At 30.7% G+C, this 17,893-nt stretch overlaps 2 protein-coding genes across 2 annotated transcripts; one reads left to right on the plus strand and one right to left on the minus strand.

The window, feature by feature from the left end:
- Nucleotides 1-638: 638 nt before the first annotated feature.
- Nucleotides 639-2,419, minus strand: LOC107018490 (30S ribosomal protein 3, chloroplastic-like). Its single transcript, XM_015218985.2, has 2 exons — nucleotides 2,107-2,419; nucleotides 639-1,047 (listed from the first exon to the last, which is right to left on the minus strand). Exons 1-2 carry the CDS (start codon nucleotides 2,326-2,328, stop codon nucleotides 766-768), a joined length of 504 nt encoding a protein of 167 aa, XP_015074471.1. The 5' UTR covers nucleotides 2,329-2,419; the 3' UTR covers nucleotides 639-765.
- A 3,733-nt stretch (nucleotides 2,420-6,152) lies between these two features.
- LOC107020120 (aluminum-activated malate transporter 9-like) lies at nucleotides 6,153-10,473 on the plus strand. The gene is made up of 6 exons (XM_015220437.2): nucleotides 6,153-6,505; nucleotides 7,082-7,219; nucleotides 7,922-8,191; nucleotides 8,317-8,426; nucleotides 9,021-9,167; nucleotides 9,712-10,473. Exons 1-6 carry the CDS (start codon nucleotides 6,163-6,165, stop codon nucleotides 10,324-10,326), a joined length of 1,623 nt encoding a protein of 540 aa, XP_015075923.1. The 5' UTR covers nucleotides 6,153-6,162; the 3' UTR covers nucleotides 10,327-10,473.
- Nucleotides 10,474-17,893: the final 7,420 nt, after the last annotated feature.

Below are 17,893 nucleotides of genomic sequence, written 5' to 3' on the forward strand. Positions count from 1 at the left end.
AACCCAACTAGAGAAACTTTATGGGCTTTTAGTTCATAATAAAGTCCAAATATAACGGCGGTGGAAGATGATGAACAATCGCTAAGGAATATCTTGAATTAAAAGAAAATAAAATGTAACATAACTTTGGTACAATACATATTCTACTTATCTTCACGACTTTGATACTATCTTCATTTCACTTATCTTATTAAATTATTCACAAATTTTGATCATCTTGTCGTCCAGGAGGTTTTAACCAAACTAAGTCATTATATAAAGTCATTCACCAAAATAATATGTTTTTCTAAAATTTTACAAAACTAGTATAAACGTATTCCACAGTAACGTTTCAGGATATATTTTATTTTTTAAAAGTTGATGGCGTCAGATTGATATACGTTACTCACAGTAACGTTTTACTCCTAAAACGTTACTCAAAGTAACGTTTTACTCCTAAACGTTACTTACAGTAACGTATATCAACCTAATATAGTTTTTAAAAAATAAAATATACCCTAAAACGTTACCGTGAAATACGTTTATACTAGTTTTGTAAAATTTTAGAAAAATATATTACTTTAGTAAATTGTTTTATATAATGGCTTAGTTTGGTTAAAAATTTTGTCGTCCAGTCAGAACACATTCTAGCAATGCAATTGAAAAAAGAAATCTTGAAAAATGATTCCAATTGTATTCTCCATCAACTATAGTACACTTAAAAATAAGATGACAAAAACAGAAAGTTGAAACAATTTGTCTACAAATAAATACCAAAAACAACAATTAGGTCAAATTTCCACCACTCTGCTGCCACAAATTGATAATATCAGTAGCTTGATTAAGCAAAATAATCATTTGCTTTTGTGATATCCATGGCTTACTCTCTAGTGTTGTTTTCAACTCTTCCCATGCATCTTTTCTTGGCCAAAAAAAGTATGGACTTAATGGTACACTTCCATGGTCTGGTAAAACTTGATCAAGGCCAAGTCCAATATTTTTCTCCATCCATATGAATTTCAACACTAGCCTTGGCTTCTCAATTACCTTTTTCTTCATATCAACTTTCTGAAAAAATATATCCAAGAATTCACTTATAAGATATCAAAACATAATATCCTATCCTTTTTGGGCTTATTATTTATATAGTCGTACGTCTGGAAAGAATTATGTGCATTCAACTGAACTTATTATTTTCATCTTTAATAATGTAGACGTTTCAATACGAGTTTGAGTATTTGACACGGGTGAAAGTCAGAGGTTGGATTTTGTCATAGGCGTATCTAGCTAGGATGAGTTAAGTGTGTTCAAGTGTTCAACTGAATATGTTATTTTTGGGTCAATATGTACATACATTATGTTGTTTGGGTACGGGTGCAAGTATATGGCACATATGTTGATCTAGAGTTTGAATTCATCATCACAAAAAATTTTAGGGCTCGAGGGTACGAATTGACATATCTAGTTTATCATCACTAAAATTTTAGGGCTCGAGGGTACAAATTGACATATCTAGTTTTTTTGTCGAAACACAACTTATATTTATAGGTAATGCTATAATTTAACTCCATTTTTGTTCTGTTTTTAGCTAAATGATCAATATATTTCCCCAATTATGCCTTTTTTTATTAATTAAAACATTCATAATTTGCTAGTTATTACTCAGTTCCATGAACGAGTGTTGGACTACCATTTCATTTTTAGAAAATAATCATAGTAAAGGTGAATTCATAGACTTAAAAATTCTAGATTTGTCGTATATTCTACATATCTTTAGTGTAATATCAAATGATCCTAAAATATTATTATATTATCCTTTGAATATATTAAATTTGATGCTCTGGAAAATGTATTATATATAGTATTTAATATCAAGGGTTCTCTAATTTTTCAAACTGGACAAGTATTGTTAGACAACTATTTTTAATATAATGAACAAGTAAAGATGGATCGAGGGAGTATTTACATTCTTAAATTACGTATCAAGTTAAAATCAGACAAACATTACTCGATTGTGCTAGTGGGAAGTAACACTACTATTAATAAAATTAATTGAGTTGCGCAAAAACTAATCTAGACACTAATGAAAGAAGTTACCTAATGAAAATTAAAGAGCTGATTTTTTACCTCAATTTCTTGAACAACAGACTCTGAAGTCTCAACTTCAACTGGTTCTGCTTCTGCAACTGCTGAAGCAAAAATCTTATGAATTCTTCTTGTTGATAAACCTTTGTTGTTTAAAGATAATGAAGAACATGATTTGAAGGATTTATAAGCTGGATTTTGTGAAGGTAAAGAAGGGATACTCAAATTGCCTTTCAAGCTAGATTGAACAGACATTGATAACATTTTTTGTGTAGATAAAAAAAAATTTGTCTAGTGATGAAAAAAAGTGAAGTGGGAAAATTGTGGCCTTAAAAAGAGTGTGTATAGAGAATTTGAGATAATGATAGAATGGATAAGGTAATAGAAGAAAAAAATGAAAGAAGTTTAAATTGGGCTAAGAGGCCTATGTGTGAGGACTTTGGTCATGTTATGTATTTGGGCCCAAAAGAAGTATGATCATTAGTTCTCATAGATTTACTACTTTTGTATATTTAGTAATGGTAAGTTAATTCGTGATGTCAAATGAGCGGATTGAACAATTTTTTGAGAGTTAAAGTTGTGTTGATAAACGAGTGGGTGTTGATTTGTTTGAAGATTATAAAGTTGAGATAAGATGGGTTAATATTTTGTCGTAGTCTAATATGTTCAACTTTTATCAAGTTTACAATTCTTAGTAGATATGAGTATCAGATTTTTATAGACTAATTTTGTCATCCCTAAATTGAATAATCAAATTGATCAATATTATCTGATTATTCAAAAAAAAGTAGAATGTATCTCATGGGTGAAGATTGTTCGTGCTTCTCAAACGTTACGTACTTTTTTAGGTCATTAGTCAGCAATTCTCTCGACAATGACTTCACATTACTTTTTCGACACGTCTATCATTATTATTTTAGAAAAAACATTTTCTCTTTCAGATAGATGTTGCGCCTTGAACTTGTGGATGAGTGTGATATATGTATACCTCTCTGACTATTCGTGAAATTAAATCTCTAATATTAACAAAAGAGGAGCATATTAAGAATGTCCAAGAGCTACATTCTTTCTTATTGGTATTAATAAAAAGTCATCTTTGTAATAAGATCTGAAAAAATTTGAAAATGAAGTTCATATATCATAAATATTTTTCTTTCAATGTCATTTTCTACATAATTAGTAAAAGAGACGACTTTTGATATATATGTCCATGCGCACTACTCATTCAAGTTTATGAAGAAAAAACATTACTTGAGCTGAATTTTATGATATTGACAAAATCATATAATAAAAAATAATAATATTAATATTTGTCATATTAATTATTAAGTGATCAAAATGAGTTTCAAATTTGAAGATACCACTAATTCAATCCACCTCAATTCATACTCATATTTTGCCCTTTGCATACACAAAAAAGTATATTTTTATGATCAATGTGACGCTTGGTTTTATTTTTCCTAGATTAAGAGCTAATATTGGGCTAGAGGTGTCGTATCCCAGAAGAACGGAGATTGATGATGATATCGTACATTGCATAATTGGAATGGACTGGATAAAATGAAGGTTCGTACTAGGGTACTATGTGATAAGGATATGTTGTCAAGTCGTAAATGTAAGTTCTACAGAATGATGATAAGAATAACGTCAAATGAATGAGTTGAACTGAATTTAGGTGAGTCAAAATGACTTGAGTTAATAAATAGACAGATCAGAAGTTATTTAAGTTGAGATAGTGCAAGTCATAACCCAATCCACCAAATTCTTCTTAAAAACATTTTTCTAACTACATTTTTTTATACACAAAAATTTTAAAAATTATTTTTCCTTTCCAGTAAAGACTATTTTCTAGCAACTAAACATTAGAAAATAACTTATTCAATTTTGAAAATCATTATACCAAAAGTACACATGTAATTAGTTGAAGTGACACCTCTTTTTTATAGAATAATTAACTGAAATTTTTGCCAAATGTATTTGCTCATGTTAAATAGAAGTCCTAATTTGTACCAAAATTTTATTTATTTATTGGAAAGAATTCTTTAATTACTTACGAAACATGTTTACATGATCTAATAGTTGAAAATGGAAGCAATTGAAATTGACAGAATGGTTCCACGTTTGTTTGAGTTGTATAGAAAGTCTTTATATTTTTAATTCATTTCTTCACAGAGAAAAATTCAAAAAATAAACTTTCAAATGAGAAAAATTATTTTTCAATAAGTGTTTGATATTTATATTTAAGTCCAATTATATCTGAATTCGTATTATGTAACTCATTTCTAAGTATGATGCTCCCAACGGAGTTTTTATCAATTTTAGAAGCTCAAATTTAAAATATAATTAAAAATAAAAGAATCGAATCTGAATAATCCTATCGCAAATTTGTCAAAATGAGAAAACTTTGAGAACTCTTCAGACTGTGAGAGATCACTAAAAAGACAAATCACATAGTGAACCAATTACCTAGCAATACAAATTAATTTGTTCCTTTTGCTACATTGAAAAGTCATTTAGCTTTGTGTACACACACACAAAAAAAAAAAATTATGAATAAGTCTCTAAGTATAAGCTTGCTCTAATTCTTATATATATAGCTTGATATATATTTATTCATTTCATAAACCTTTTTCATAAATCTATATTTAGACCATATTGTTATTTCTTCGGACTCTTCTTTTGGTATTTGCTATCACTGTCTTTTTCTTGTAACAAATTTCTGGTAATTTTCCTTTATGTTTACAAAAAAAAAAAAACTTTCTTTGATTTGTTTGTTATATTTCTAAATAAAATCCCAATAATATTTTTTCTTTAATTTCCAATTGAATTTGCAGGTTTAAAGAGCAATGTTGTGTTATTGGTAAGTCTTGTACAAATTCCAATGAGCATTTCTCTTTTTGTTACTTAGATTCATATGTTAAGCCATGAAATGTCATGCCATCTTTCAATAATTTCTAGCATAACCGACCAACAACAACGATAACATACTCAGTGTACGTACATAATCCTAAAAGTTAGGTCTAGGTCTGGGGAGGGGGTATGGTATATACGAACCTTATAACTCCTACATTAGAGAAGTTGTTTCCGATAAATCCATAGCTAAAGGAAATATAATGTAATGTAAGAAACAAAATCTACATAGGTAATAATATAATACACCAACTCATGTTACTTTGGTTGACAGATCTAGCTTATAAGTTACGACTTCATATGAACTAGTAAATTTTGACCTGATCCTATATTCATTAGACATTTGATTGTAAAATCTAGTTTTTATCAATATATATTAACTCGAGATCATTATAAAAATCATATACTTTAAATCTTAGGTCCGAGTCTTGTTATTTTTTGGTACAAGTTATTGTGGAGTGGGTGGGAAGTTTCTTTTCTTTGCTCTCACCACCGTACTATGAACACTTGGTGATGTTAGATAGAATCATTCAAAATTTTCACTTTCATGCACGTCTTTTCTTTATGGACACCACCTTCAAGAGGTTTAGATATTTATTTTTCGAAGATTTATCGAAAACAATCTTTTTAACATGATAGAAATAAAATATACATTTTGAAGTATTTTTTTTAGTCCTGTTAACTTTTTTTAGTCCTGTTAAAAATTTATATGACGCTAAAAAAAGTAATAGCATATACTTCTTCATATCCGATTTTGAATGGAAAAATTGTGTTTGATTATAATTTTTCACATGCATGATATATATATATATATATATATATATATTATAGTTAATTATTTCCACATAATACTTTTACATAAATTCTAAATATATAAATATAACAAAAAAAATAAGATCTCCTGTCCAAATAGTCATTACCAATGAGAAATATATAGTTTAACCCTCATAATTTAAATTCTCTTTTGTATAATATTATATTAATATATACTATATGCTTAAATGAAGTGTGGAAATTTAACCGATCGCAACTTGCTTTGATTCAATTGTAACTGTTATTACATTAATTTCTCTATTCTTCTTTCACATATCTTGTAAAACAAAAATAACTATTTGATCTTTTTTTTTTTTTTTGCAGACTCCATATATAAACCAAGAGAAAAAAAAAACAATAAATTTACAAAAAGAAATGGTGACCATAAAGAATTTCTTCAAGAAGGCTTCTCAAGATCAATACAACCAAGAAAAAGAAAAACTACTACAACATGATGATGATGAAATTAAAAATGGATGTTGTTGTTTCACTCCATTATATGAAAAATTGAAAAGTTTCTTCAATAATATTCAAGATTTTGCAAAGAAAGCAATTGAGATGGGTAAAAATGATCCAAGAAAGATCATTTTTTCATTAAAAATGGGATTTGCTTTATCTTTTGTGTCACTTCTTATTTTTTGGAAGAAACCAACTGATATTGCTCAATTTGCAATATGGGCAATCTTGACTGTTCTTGTTATGTTTGAGTTCACTATAGGTACTAAAATCTAACACCCCCTCTCTCTTTTTTTATTTTTACTCAATCAAGTTTGATATTTTTATCTGTCGTAGCAGGTAATTTTCTTTTCTTAAAAAAGCATATTCAAAGAAAAATAAATCCCATATGTTATGTAAATAAGGTGACATTTCACAATTGTAATCTTGAAAATAAGACTGACTATTTGTTATAAAAGATAAATGGTTTATATATTTGATGGTGTACATGAGTTAGTTATATATATTATAGATTGTAGATGTATAAATAATACTATTATATCGGATCACCTGAACTATTAACAAGTAAGTTACTTTAAAACATGTGATATTTTTTATTCTGGAAATTCGGAAAGATTATCTAGTACAACATGTATAAATGATTTAATGATATAAAAATTATTAGGCTGTCAGTGTATATAACTTAAAATTACTGTAGAATGAGTATAAGTTCTATGTGTTAACGGTGTAATTTGACAATACAAGACATGTTTGCACCATTAATATATGTTTAGCTTAATTAAATAAGTTTTAGTATAAGTTATCCTTTAATTAATTTTCCTTTTTTTGTTAATTGCAGGAGCAACTTTTATTAAAGGATTTAATCGTGGCTTGGGAACATTTTGTGCTGGAATGCTTGCCTTCATATTTGCTCAATTAGCATTATGGGCTGGAGAAAGGGAAAAAGCTGTAATTGTTGTGAGCATTTTTATTGTAGGTAAACACTTCTAATTAACTAGCATAAATATCTACAATTTTCGAGTTAGATATCCGGTCTGAGTTGAGTTTGGACGGGTTGAAAGTTGAAACTGGTGTTAATAAATGGTTTATTGGCTAATTTATATGAAAAAGTTTGTCACAGTGAGATGAATTGAGTTAAAATGGACTAAATAACTGAATTATAGCTCAATCTATCCAACTCTTATCAAAATTTTTTTGTTTATTTGTTTTTTTATTATTTATTTATTACCAAACAAAACTTGTTTTTCTTTCTTTATTATATCTATATATAATAAAACATATGAAATAAAAAAAAAAGTGTGTTTATTTAGTTTGTAAAGATCAGTATAATGGTCAATTGGGCCTACTAGGCCCAAATCTTTCTTTCTTTGGTGGATTAAATTTGGACGGATCGAGATTGTCTAAGTTAATAATAGGAGGGTTAATTAACTAAAGATCTTCATATTTTCATATGCTAATCTTTAAGATACCCTATTCTTAATTGGGGATGTTATATAGTTGGTTGGTCAGTCAAAAATATTGACAACTTTTAGCTAATATACATGATATACACCTACACGCATATGTATGCTGGCTTTTTTTCTTTTTTTTTTGAGTGGACTGACTATTTATATTAATTTTACTTCAAAGTTTAATAAATATAATCTCATATATATTTTTTGCTTGTTCTTTTTTGCAGCATTTATAGGAACATATTTAAAGTTATATCCAACAATGGCACCATATGAATATGGATATAGAGTATTTATTTTGACATATTGTATTCTCATTGTGGCTGGAAATCGAACTAGAGAATATAATGTGGCTATTTTTACTCGTTTGGCCCTAATTGCTGTTGGGGCTGGAATTTGTTTGATGATAAATATTAGTGTTTGCCCTATTTGGGCTGGTGAAGATTTGCATCGATTGGTTGTTAAGAATTTCATGGATCTTGCAACGTCTTTAGAAGGTACGTGGGATATATTTGAATGTTAATATATATCGTAAGTAGATTGCTTCTGATTGTTAAATTATTTGACGATCAGAGTCATTCTTTAATAATTGATTACAATGAAACTATAAATTTTGTGGCAGGTTGTATCAATGGATATTTAAGTTGTGTTGATTATGATGAAGCTACAAATGATTCAGATTATAATGGCTATAAATCTGTTATAGAATCAACAAGTCGAGAGCAAACATTGGTACGTTTTAACATTTGATTTGCTTACTAATTAAATGACCTAAATATATCGACAATTTTTAAAATTTCATTTTGTCATTCGAAATATATTGTGTTATAATGGAACACCTCTGACATAATAAAACATACATATTGTACGACAATTTGTCTGATTCTTTTTTTAAAAATAAATAAAAATAGGTCATATTCAAGAAAAATAGGATTTTTTTTAAAACTAATTAATTGTGTGATATGATAAGACTAATGCCTAACCACATGGCTTGCCAATAACTATCATGTTCAAATCACATGTTGATGAGAACCATAAATTTGGAGGAACAATTTAATCAAATAATTATGTGTAGACACTTAACTTAGTTCTTCTACTTGGTGTCTACTTATTATAAGTCGAGTGATCATGCAGGTATTCAACTTCTTTATACATTAGATGTTTCGTTACTTAATTGAAATAGAGTATAGTTTAAGTATCTGAATAAAATTTACTGACAAGTTAAAAAAACCATTGTCTTACTTGATCCGTTAATACTGATCATGAATTTAAATAGAAAAAATTATATGACATCCTAATTAATATTAATTTTATTTTTTTAAACAGCTTGGATTTGCTATTTGGGAGCCACCTCATGGACGTTTTAAAATGCACAAGAATCCTTGGAGAGACATTGTAAAATTAAGCAGTGGATTGAGACATTGTGCATTCATGGTCATGGCATTGCATGGATGTATCCAATCAGAAATTCAGGTTTTTTTCTTCGAAACAGAACCTATGTTGCTCGAATTATTCAATAATATCATAGCACTTTGTTAAATTCTTTAAATATATACTAATTTTTTTGGATGATCAGACACACATTTAATAATATTTAAAAAAGAAACGATCAAGCAACATAGGTTATAGTAGTCAAAAAGTCTTATTTAGGTAGTCCCTTTTGTTCCATCATCCACTATAAAAATGGAGGGGCAAGAAAAACACATAAATAACTTTTACACTATCGATATCGATATTATTTAAACAAATTATTTAATTTAATACTCCAATATTTAAGTTGTCATATTTTAATCAATATGTACATTTACAAGTTGTTATGTATGTCATGTTAACAAGTTAATCTAAGAAAAAATCGAACGCCATCAGCATATAATCTAAATAAGTTTTTACATTATTTTTAAGAATCATAGCATGTTATTTACTCAACTATTTAGAGGTTATTAAATTAGGGATTGTTTATCGTAATCATTTATCAGTATATAGAAATTAAACTTTTTAACGTCTTTTAATCTGACAGGCACCACCAGAGAAGAGAAAGGTATTCCGCAACGAGCTTAAGAGAGTTGGTACAAATGCTGCAAAAGTTCTACGTGAGTTAGGAACAAAATTAGAGAAACTAGAAATGCTAAATAGTCATGAAAATATCTTAAAAGAAGTGCATGAGACAGCACAAAATCTTCAAAAAAAAGTAGATCACAAGTCATATCTATTGGTCAACTCAAAAAGTTGGGAAATTGGAAAATCAAACATTATTAATAATAATAATAACCTTGACGATTCATCGAGTGAAAATAGTAGTAGTGAAAATATACCATTAAGTTCACGATCACTAAGTGAAACAGCTATCGACATAAGGTTATTACAAGGAAATTGGCCACAATCAGATCAATTAGTCGCAAAATTAACACCATTTAAGAAGCAAAATCAATGGCCTTCGCGTCTTTCACTTGTTGATGGTGAAATTACTGATACAATCGAAATGGAAACTTACTTAAGCGCGAGTGCTCTATCCTTAGCGACGTTTGCATCACTTGTAATTGAATTTGTTGCAAGGCTACAAAATGTGGTTGATAATTTCGAAGAATTAAGTCAAAAGGCGGAGTTTAAAGAGTCGAGTAGTGTTAAAAGTTAAAAAGAGTTTACTATGTATATGTTAATAATGTGATTTGTATTCAAGATGTGAGTTTTTTTTTTTTTTGGTCAAGGATTAGTATGTGTGAAATGAAAAGAGAAAATCAAATGTGTTGGTGCTTTGTTTTTTGTGTGAGGAGTAAAAGGATTAGGGAAATGAGATTTGTATATTGATAGTGTGGAATATTTCTTGTATCATGAATTGATATGGAAAAGTAATAAAGATTGTTTTGTCATATCACATTGAGATACAAAGGGAAATAATTTGATAAATAAGTCATCATGAATTATAGGGAGGTGTTTTTGTTTTGCAAAATTGTGATAAAAGAATATAGAGGTAGCTAAATTAAAGTAATTGTTTTTTATGTTCTAATTTGTAATAACATGGATTTGGATTCAATATATGTTTTTTTGTCTCAATTTTATGCGGCATAGGTAAAACTTGAAAGACAATTAATAAATAATAGGATAGTGACAGAAATTTTACATTCAACTTCTTTTATTACCATTATCTCCTAGTTTTACAAATTTCCAAAATTTCTCATTTTCGTGTATCAGATTAATGTTTTCGCACATCAGATTAGTGTATCATGTATAAAATGTAATGTATCTTACTTAACATTAATGTATCAGCGTTTATATAATTGTATCAGTTTGAGGGATTTCTGTAATTATAAACTTATAAGGGACAAATTTAATTTTGTCTTAAAAGTATATGATTTCTGTCATTTGCCCATAGTAATATTATATATTTTTATGAAATATTTAAAATTTTAATCATCGTAATTTATATGACATTTTTCAAATAATATATTTGTTTCTCTTTGTACTGATTTATGTGGTATCGTTGGAATTTGAAAAACCAATCAATTCTTTTTTATGATTTCAAAATTATTAATGATAACGTAATATCCAAGTAATATATGTTATTTCCCTTTTTCAAATATATTGCATACACAATTCACTTTTAATACATATTACAGATTCATCACAATATTGCTATAAATGGTAATAAACAAGAAGTATCGCTAAAATCAGTAATTATTTTTAAAAATATATCAATTTATGTAATTTTTTCTATGTTTTTTGTCTCAATTTTATGCGGCATAGATAAATCTTGAAAGACAATGAATAAATTAATAGGAAAAATGACAGAAATCCAACATTCAAGTTTTTTTATTACCATTATTTCTTATTAGATTTATAAATTTCCAAAATTTTCTATTTTCGTGCATTAGATTAATATATCATGTATAAAATGTCCTCAGATTGGTGTATCATGTATAAAATGTAATATATCTTACTTAACGATTAATGTATCTCGCGCATCAGATTAATGTATCGGCGCTTATATCACTCTATCAGTTTGAGGGAATTCTGTAATTATAAATTTATAAGGGACAAATTTAATTTTGTCTTAAAAGTATGTGATTTTTGTCATTTGCCCATATTAATATTATATGTTTTTATGAAATATTTGAAATTTTAATCATCGTAATTTATATGACATTTTTCAAATAATATATTGTTTCTCTTTGTACTGATTTACGTGATATCGTTGAAATTTGAAAAACCAATCAATTCTTTTTTATGATTTCAAAATTATTAATTATAACGTAATATCCAAGTAATATATGTTATTCTCCTTTTTCAATATTGCACTAATAAAATTTTGAGAATTAATCAAATTTATTTTATATCTATTTTAAATTATTATGTTATGACTTATAATTTTTTAACGATTTTTTAAAATATATAAAAAAAAATATTCAAAAGCCCAGAAACACACCTCATGTAAGCACGTTATTCATGAAAATATTCCGAAGATGTGACGTGAAACTACAAATATAGAAAATGCGTCAAACTAAATAATAGAGAAAATGAATATGTCATCATACCAATAATATCTATCTATTTTATTTTTTATTTTACGTTTGGTATTTATCTAAGTTTGACTAATTTAAATTTATGTTAGAAATTTCACTTTAGTTTAGAGTAAGGTTTTCCTTATCAAAGATAGTTTTATATTTAAAGCTCGAACTCAAAATATTTAATTAAAAATAATTCTTTTTACTATTTTATGATAATTTTCAATGAAATTGACCATGAATCTATCATAATTCATGTATATCTTTCTCTCTCTTTTTAATTGGTTTTACTTGTTTTGTTAATATATTAGTAAAGTTTTCCTTATCAAAGATAATTTTATATTTAAAGCTCGAATTCAAAATATTTAATTAAGAATATTCTTTTTTTTACTATTTTATGATAATTTTCAATGGTACTGAGCATGAATCTATCATAATTCACATGTATCTTTCTCTCTTTTTTTTAATTGGTTCTGTTTTATCGAAAAATAATGATTTCGAGAAGAGTTTGTTTTGTTTTAAGAGTATTTTCGACTTTTAGGAGTCGCCACTTAATTTTTAAGAAAAATCAAGAAAACTTGTTTCCAAAAACAACTTAAACAGAAAAAATCGTTTTGGAAATAATTTAAGGGGTTCGGGATTCCTATTAGTGTCTTAGGAAGGTGTAAAGCACCTAAGACACTCCGCTAACTTACGGTTTTCCGGCGATTAACTTATTTGACTATTTTTGTTTTAACCTTTGCAAATTGAAGTTTGAATTTTATCAGAATTTACTTAGCCAAATTCACAAGTTGAAATATTTGTTGTTTATCTTATATTTTTGCGAGTCCGTTTCGTAGCTTAACTTCCTTATGATTTTTATTTAAACGAGTTTTACGAGTTTGAAACATTATTGCTTTAAGACTTAGTTTTAGCTTGATAAAAGAGTAGGGCGTTTCGAAGGGGATTTGGAGTTTTCTAATCCTAAACTAACGGAATTCAAGACAAAAGAACGTAAACAAGTAGTAAAGAGAGAGAGGGAGAGAGAGAGAGAGATTTTAGGTCCAGATTCGGGTTCTGTTCGCCTTGACCGAATCCTGGACCCACCTGCTTTTGGGTTTTTAACCCATCTTCACCTGTCCTAGTCTAAGCATATAAAATAGTTACAAGAAAGGTAAAAATAACGAGGGCTTATGCCCAAAATAAATACAATACGAAACGCAAAAAATAAAATGCGTCTTCTAATCCTTCTTCTTCGACTTTCTTCAATTTTTATCTTCGGGATTTGTCCGCCAATATCGCAGATTGATCGGCTCGGTGAAGAAAGTGAATTGGGCCTCCATGGCCCAAGAAAATGCAAGGGCGAAGTCCATAGGACTCGGACAAATTTTTCATGCAAAACCAAAAGACGAATTAGTAAAATTGGTAAAGTTCCACATGTATCGAAAAGCAACAAGGTATTCTAAATTAACAAAGCAAAGTCGATGACTAACAAGAGGCAAAAGAGTCAAAGACTGAAGATATCCTCAACACCCATATTAATAACATGCTGATCATTCAATAAAACCTTTGTGGCATTAAAATTAATAACAAACAGTTGACATATTACCCGACTGCTTCTAAGAGTAGGAATGCGATATTCGGAACATGCATAATAAGGGAAAAGCCGGATCAGCAAAGGGTATAATTCGATCTTCATGAGAATGACAACACAACGATGTTGATGCGACAAAGGATAAATAAAGTTAACACGAACATGAACAGTTACAAAAATTCAAGAGGACCCAAAGCAATGAAAAAAACTAAACATTTGGAGATCACCTTAGGAAACAAGATACGAATACCAATCTCTAAAGGATTACGATGATGAAAACTTGGAGTCAAAACGCATCGTGTGAGATCAATCCGACAACAACAACAACTATTCAGGACTTTACGGAGCAAACAAATAAACAGTAGCATATGAAACACAAAATTTGAATCCAAAAGCTGATTAACATGAACTCAACCTAATATAGATAAAATTTTAACATGAAAATTATTTTCTCATTCAGTCGACTATGCCCACAGTCGATGTCTCTCCACAAAACAGAACAAAGTCAAGACCGATACAATAGGAACTACGCCAACGACGAACTCATAAAAAAAACAGCGAGCAACATGAACGAGCAGACACAAACAAAACAGAACCAAATCTCAAATTTTGATGTCTCAAAACATTCTTTCAACTTGAGGTGAATGAATGAAGGATAAGACATCGATTGTTAAGCTCCAATTCGACTTCAAATATGTTAACAAGAAAAAAAAAATATGCTCAATGAGGAAGATATCAGAATGTCGTCTTTGGGTCAATCCATCGAACCTATATGCCCTAACCGGATAATACATTCAATCAACTTAGATAAACAGGAACATGCGAGTTCTATATGTAAGCTAAAGAACAAACAGCTCCAACATACACACAAATAATATCGATTCGATAGTATCAAAACCTCCAACAACACAACAAGTAACGTCGATTCAGTGGTGTCAATCCAACCAGCAACACATAACGGAGTCCTCACCCTCAAATCGTCACATTTGAAACCAAAAGAGAAGAAAATTTCAAAAAAAATGAGTTTACCTGTTGGAGTGCAGCGAATGGAACGTTGTCGAGCAAGGAAATGGCGAGCTTCAACCACAGAAACCACCCTCGAACCACAGCGAAGGCGTCTAGCGGAATATCACAGTCGCGCACCCTTGGCGGAATGGGAATATCTTTCGACTTCCTTTTCAACTCCTCTCAAAGCTGGACAAAAGAAGAATCAACAGAACAATCTTACGATGAAGCCTGAAATCAGTTTCCCAACCTAACGATTCTGCTATGGGTTGAACGATACACAAGAAAACTTTTCCAAGAGGATAAGATCTGTCTTTCAAATTTCTCTCCCGAGATTTTCAAACGAATTTTCTAATTGCGAAATCCCTCCCAATTTTCAACGATTTCCAATTCAAGAAAAACTCCAACCCCAACGACGTTTTTCGGAGGGGGTATTTATAGAGAAGATTAGGGTTTTCGGAAGAGGAAGGGCGGGAGATTTCAGGCCCATTTCGAATTTCAAATTCGAAATCCTTTTCCCTTAACAGTGTAGCATCCCTTTTTTCTGAAAATTCGTCTCATTCCGGAAATGGAAGGGAAGGAGAGACGGTCGAGATCGATTGAGCGTCCTTGGTGAGCGAGGTGGCTTCATCTCACAGTCACAAGGACGAAACGCAGGTCTGCTTGCCGAAAAGCACTGTACACGGTACAGTGTGTTGAAGAAAGAGACGTTGGGGGAGGGAGAAGTCGCGTGGGGAGAGACGATTTTTCCATTTTTGGGTCTTTCTTCTTTTTCTACATTTTCTGTTTCTCTGCGTTCTTTTGTTTCTTCCTGGAAATGGCGTAAAGGGGGAGGAAGAAGAGGAGAGAGGGTCTGGGTCGGGTTGGATGGGTCAAGGGTTTGGGTCGGAGCGGGTCAGGTAGGATGGGTTGGATATTTTATGTTTTGGGCTGTTGAGTGTGGGTTAATTGGGTTGGGTTAGAGTTTAAGGGAGTTGGGCTGTTAAGTGTTGGGTTGGTATTTTTTAAAAGAAATAAAGGGGATGTTGGACTGGGTTGAAGAGGATGGGCCGCCTGGGGGGAATTGGGCCTTGAGTTTGTGGGCTGTGGGGAATATTGGGTATAAGGTGGGCTGCTGGTGGAGTTAATTAGAATAGGGAAGGGAATTGGATTAATTAAACACGTAACTAACGAAAATGACGAATTTCGCGTTAACCAATTAACGAGCTTTTATTTAATAAAATAATTATTAAAAATCGTAAAAAGTGATTCAAACGCATAATTATAATTAAAATTAAACTACTTTAATAAAACATTTAAATGTATATTTCGATGGTTTTTTTTTTTGAATAATCATAAGATATACTACTTATATACATAATTAACGTAGATATGTATATTACCTAAAACTTATGACAAAAAGTATTCAAAGTAACATAACTCTCATGTATTATATTATCATATTCGTAAAATTTTTAAAACTGATTAATTTAAAATATTCGGAAAATTTAGGAAGCTCGATAACTAATTTATACCGACGCGGGTCAAAAATTGGGTGTCAACAACTGTCCCTCATTTTACTTGGGTTGATGCAAGCAACTCGAGGAAAATGAAATTGACCACCAATTTTGGCCAACCCCATTCATTTTAAAAAGAAGGCTCCGACAAAGGGTTTAGGAATTATGGCCGAACCCTTGCAAACGGGTTTCCTACATATCTCAGGCTATATGAGAATTCAGGCCACTTGTAGTTCGATAAGCTTGATTTACCGCACGATTTGAAAGAATCAAAAGCCACCTCGACACCGAATTATGAAGGTATCGAATTGCTCGAGAATAGAATTTGAGAGCGAATGTTGGAATACAGCCGAGTTTTCGACATAGAATCCGCCTACATATCCTTAGAACTTCGGAATCAGGCTGTGTGTAGTTCGACTCGATCGGTGGAAAAGGAGATCTATTATGCTAGATAACCTTTGGTTTTGGACAAGCGACAAATTAAACGAGTATGAAAAGGAGGCTTGTAACCTCTTAGCCATGAATGTGGCGCGCTTCACACCCATAATTAAGAACTTACACGGACATAATTTCCAAAGCTCTTGACGCAGTGTCACTCAGATTGGAAACTTGCTTCCGATAAAACAAAACTTCCGGATGCGAGACAGAAACTGACAGAACTAAAGAAAAACCCGCATACTTCGAGAGGGGTGGTTCGATTGTGGTGGAAGTCGCTCCTCTGCTCGCGTCCCAAGAGTTTGACATTCCTCTTCGGACTGTGTCCCAGTTCGCTGCTAAGAAAAAGTTCCACGTTGTGCTGCATCCTTTTTGATGTCGTCCGCACCTGTGGTTTTGGAGAATTCATCCTTTTGGATGCTCTCGACAAAGACTGAGATAAAACTCGTCAGCTTAAAAAAAATGCAATTAGGTTGGGAGACAGTGTCTTTTTACCGTGTCGACACTTCATTGTTCTCCTCAAATCGACGTCGACTCGAATTGTCTGACGTCCAGCAAATAAAGTGTATGCCTTGTGTTTTGTAATATACTCTTCAATGTACATCTTCACTTGATGCTAAAATAAATAAATGCTGATATGATACTGGTATTTCCTTTGACGTCGTTATCTTCGATGCTCTTCTTGATGTCTACCTTTATATCAAAATACGGAGTGCGGTTGAGGCCGATGGATAAATATTGCTCTTTCTTTATCCGTGTATGTCCTCTTGCGGGGCATGAATATCTTCCCGCGATACGTAAATTCCCGCGAGATATGAATCTTCTCGTGACGCATAACTTTCAGCGAGGCATGGAGTCTTCTCGCGATGTGCAAATTTCAACGAGGCATGGATCTTCTCGTCGCACATAAATCCAAGCGAGGTATAAAGTCTTCTCGCGATATATAAATTTGACGAGGCATGAAATCTTCTCGTCGTGCATAAATTCCAGCGAGGTATAAAGCCTTCTCGCGATATATAAATTTGACGAGGCATAAAATCTTCTCATCGTGCATAAATTCAAGCGAGGTATAAAGTCTTCTCGCGATATATAAATTTGACGAGGCAAAAAATCTTCTCGTCGTGCATAAATTCCAGCGAGGTATAAAGCCTTCTCGCGATATATAAATTTGACGAGGCATAAAATCTTCTC

This window comes from Solanum pennellii, chromosome 5 (genome assembly GCF_001406875.1).
Source record: "Solanum pennellii chromosome 5, SPENNV200".
In the NCBI taxonomy this organism is placed as follows: domain Eukaryota; kingdom Viridiplantae; phylum Streptophyta; class Magnoliopsida; order Solanales; family Solanaceae; genus Solanum; species Solanum pennellii.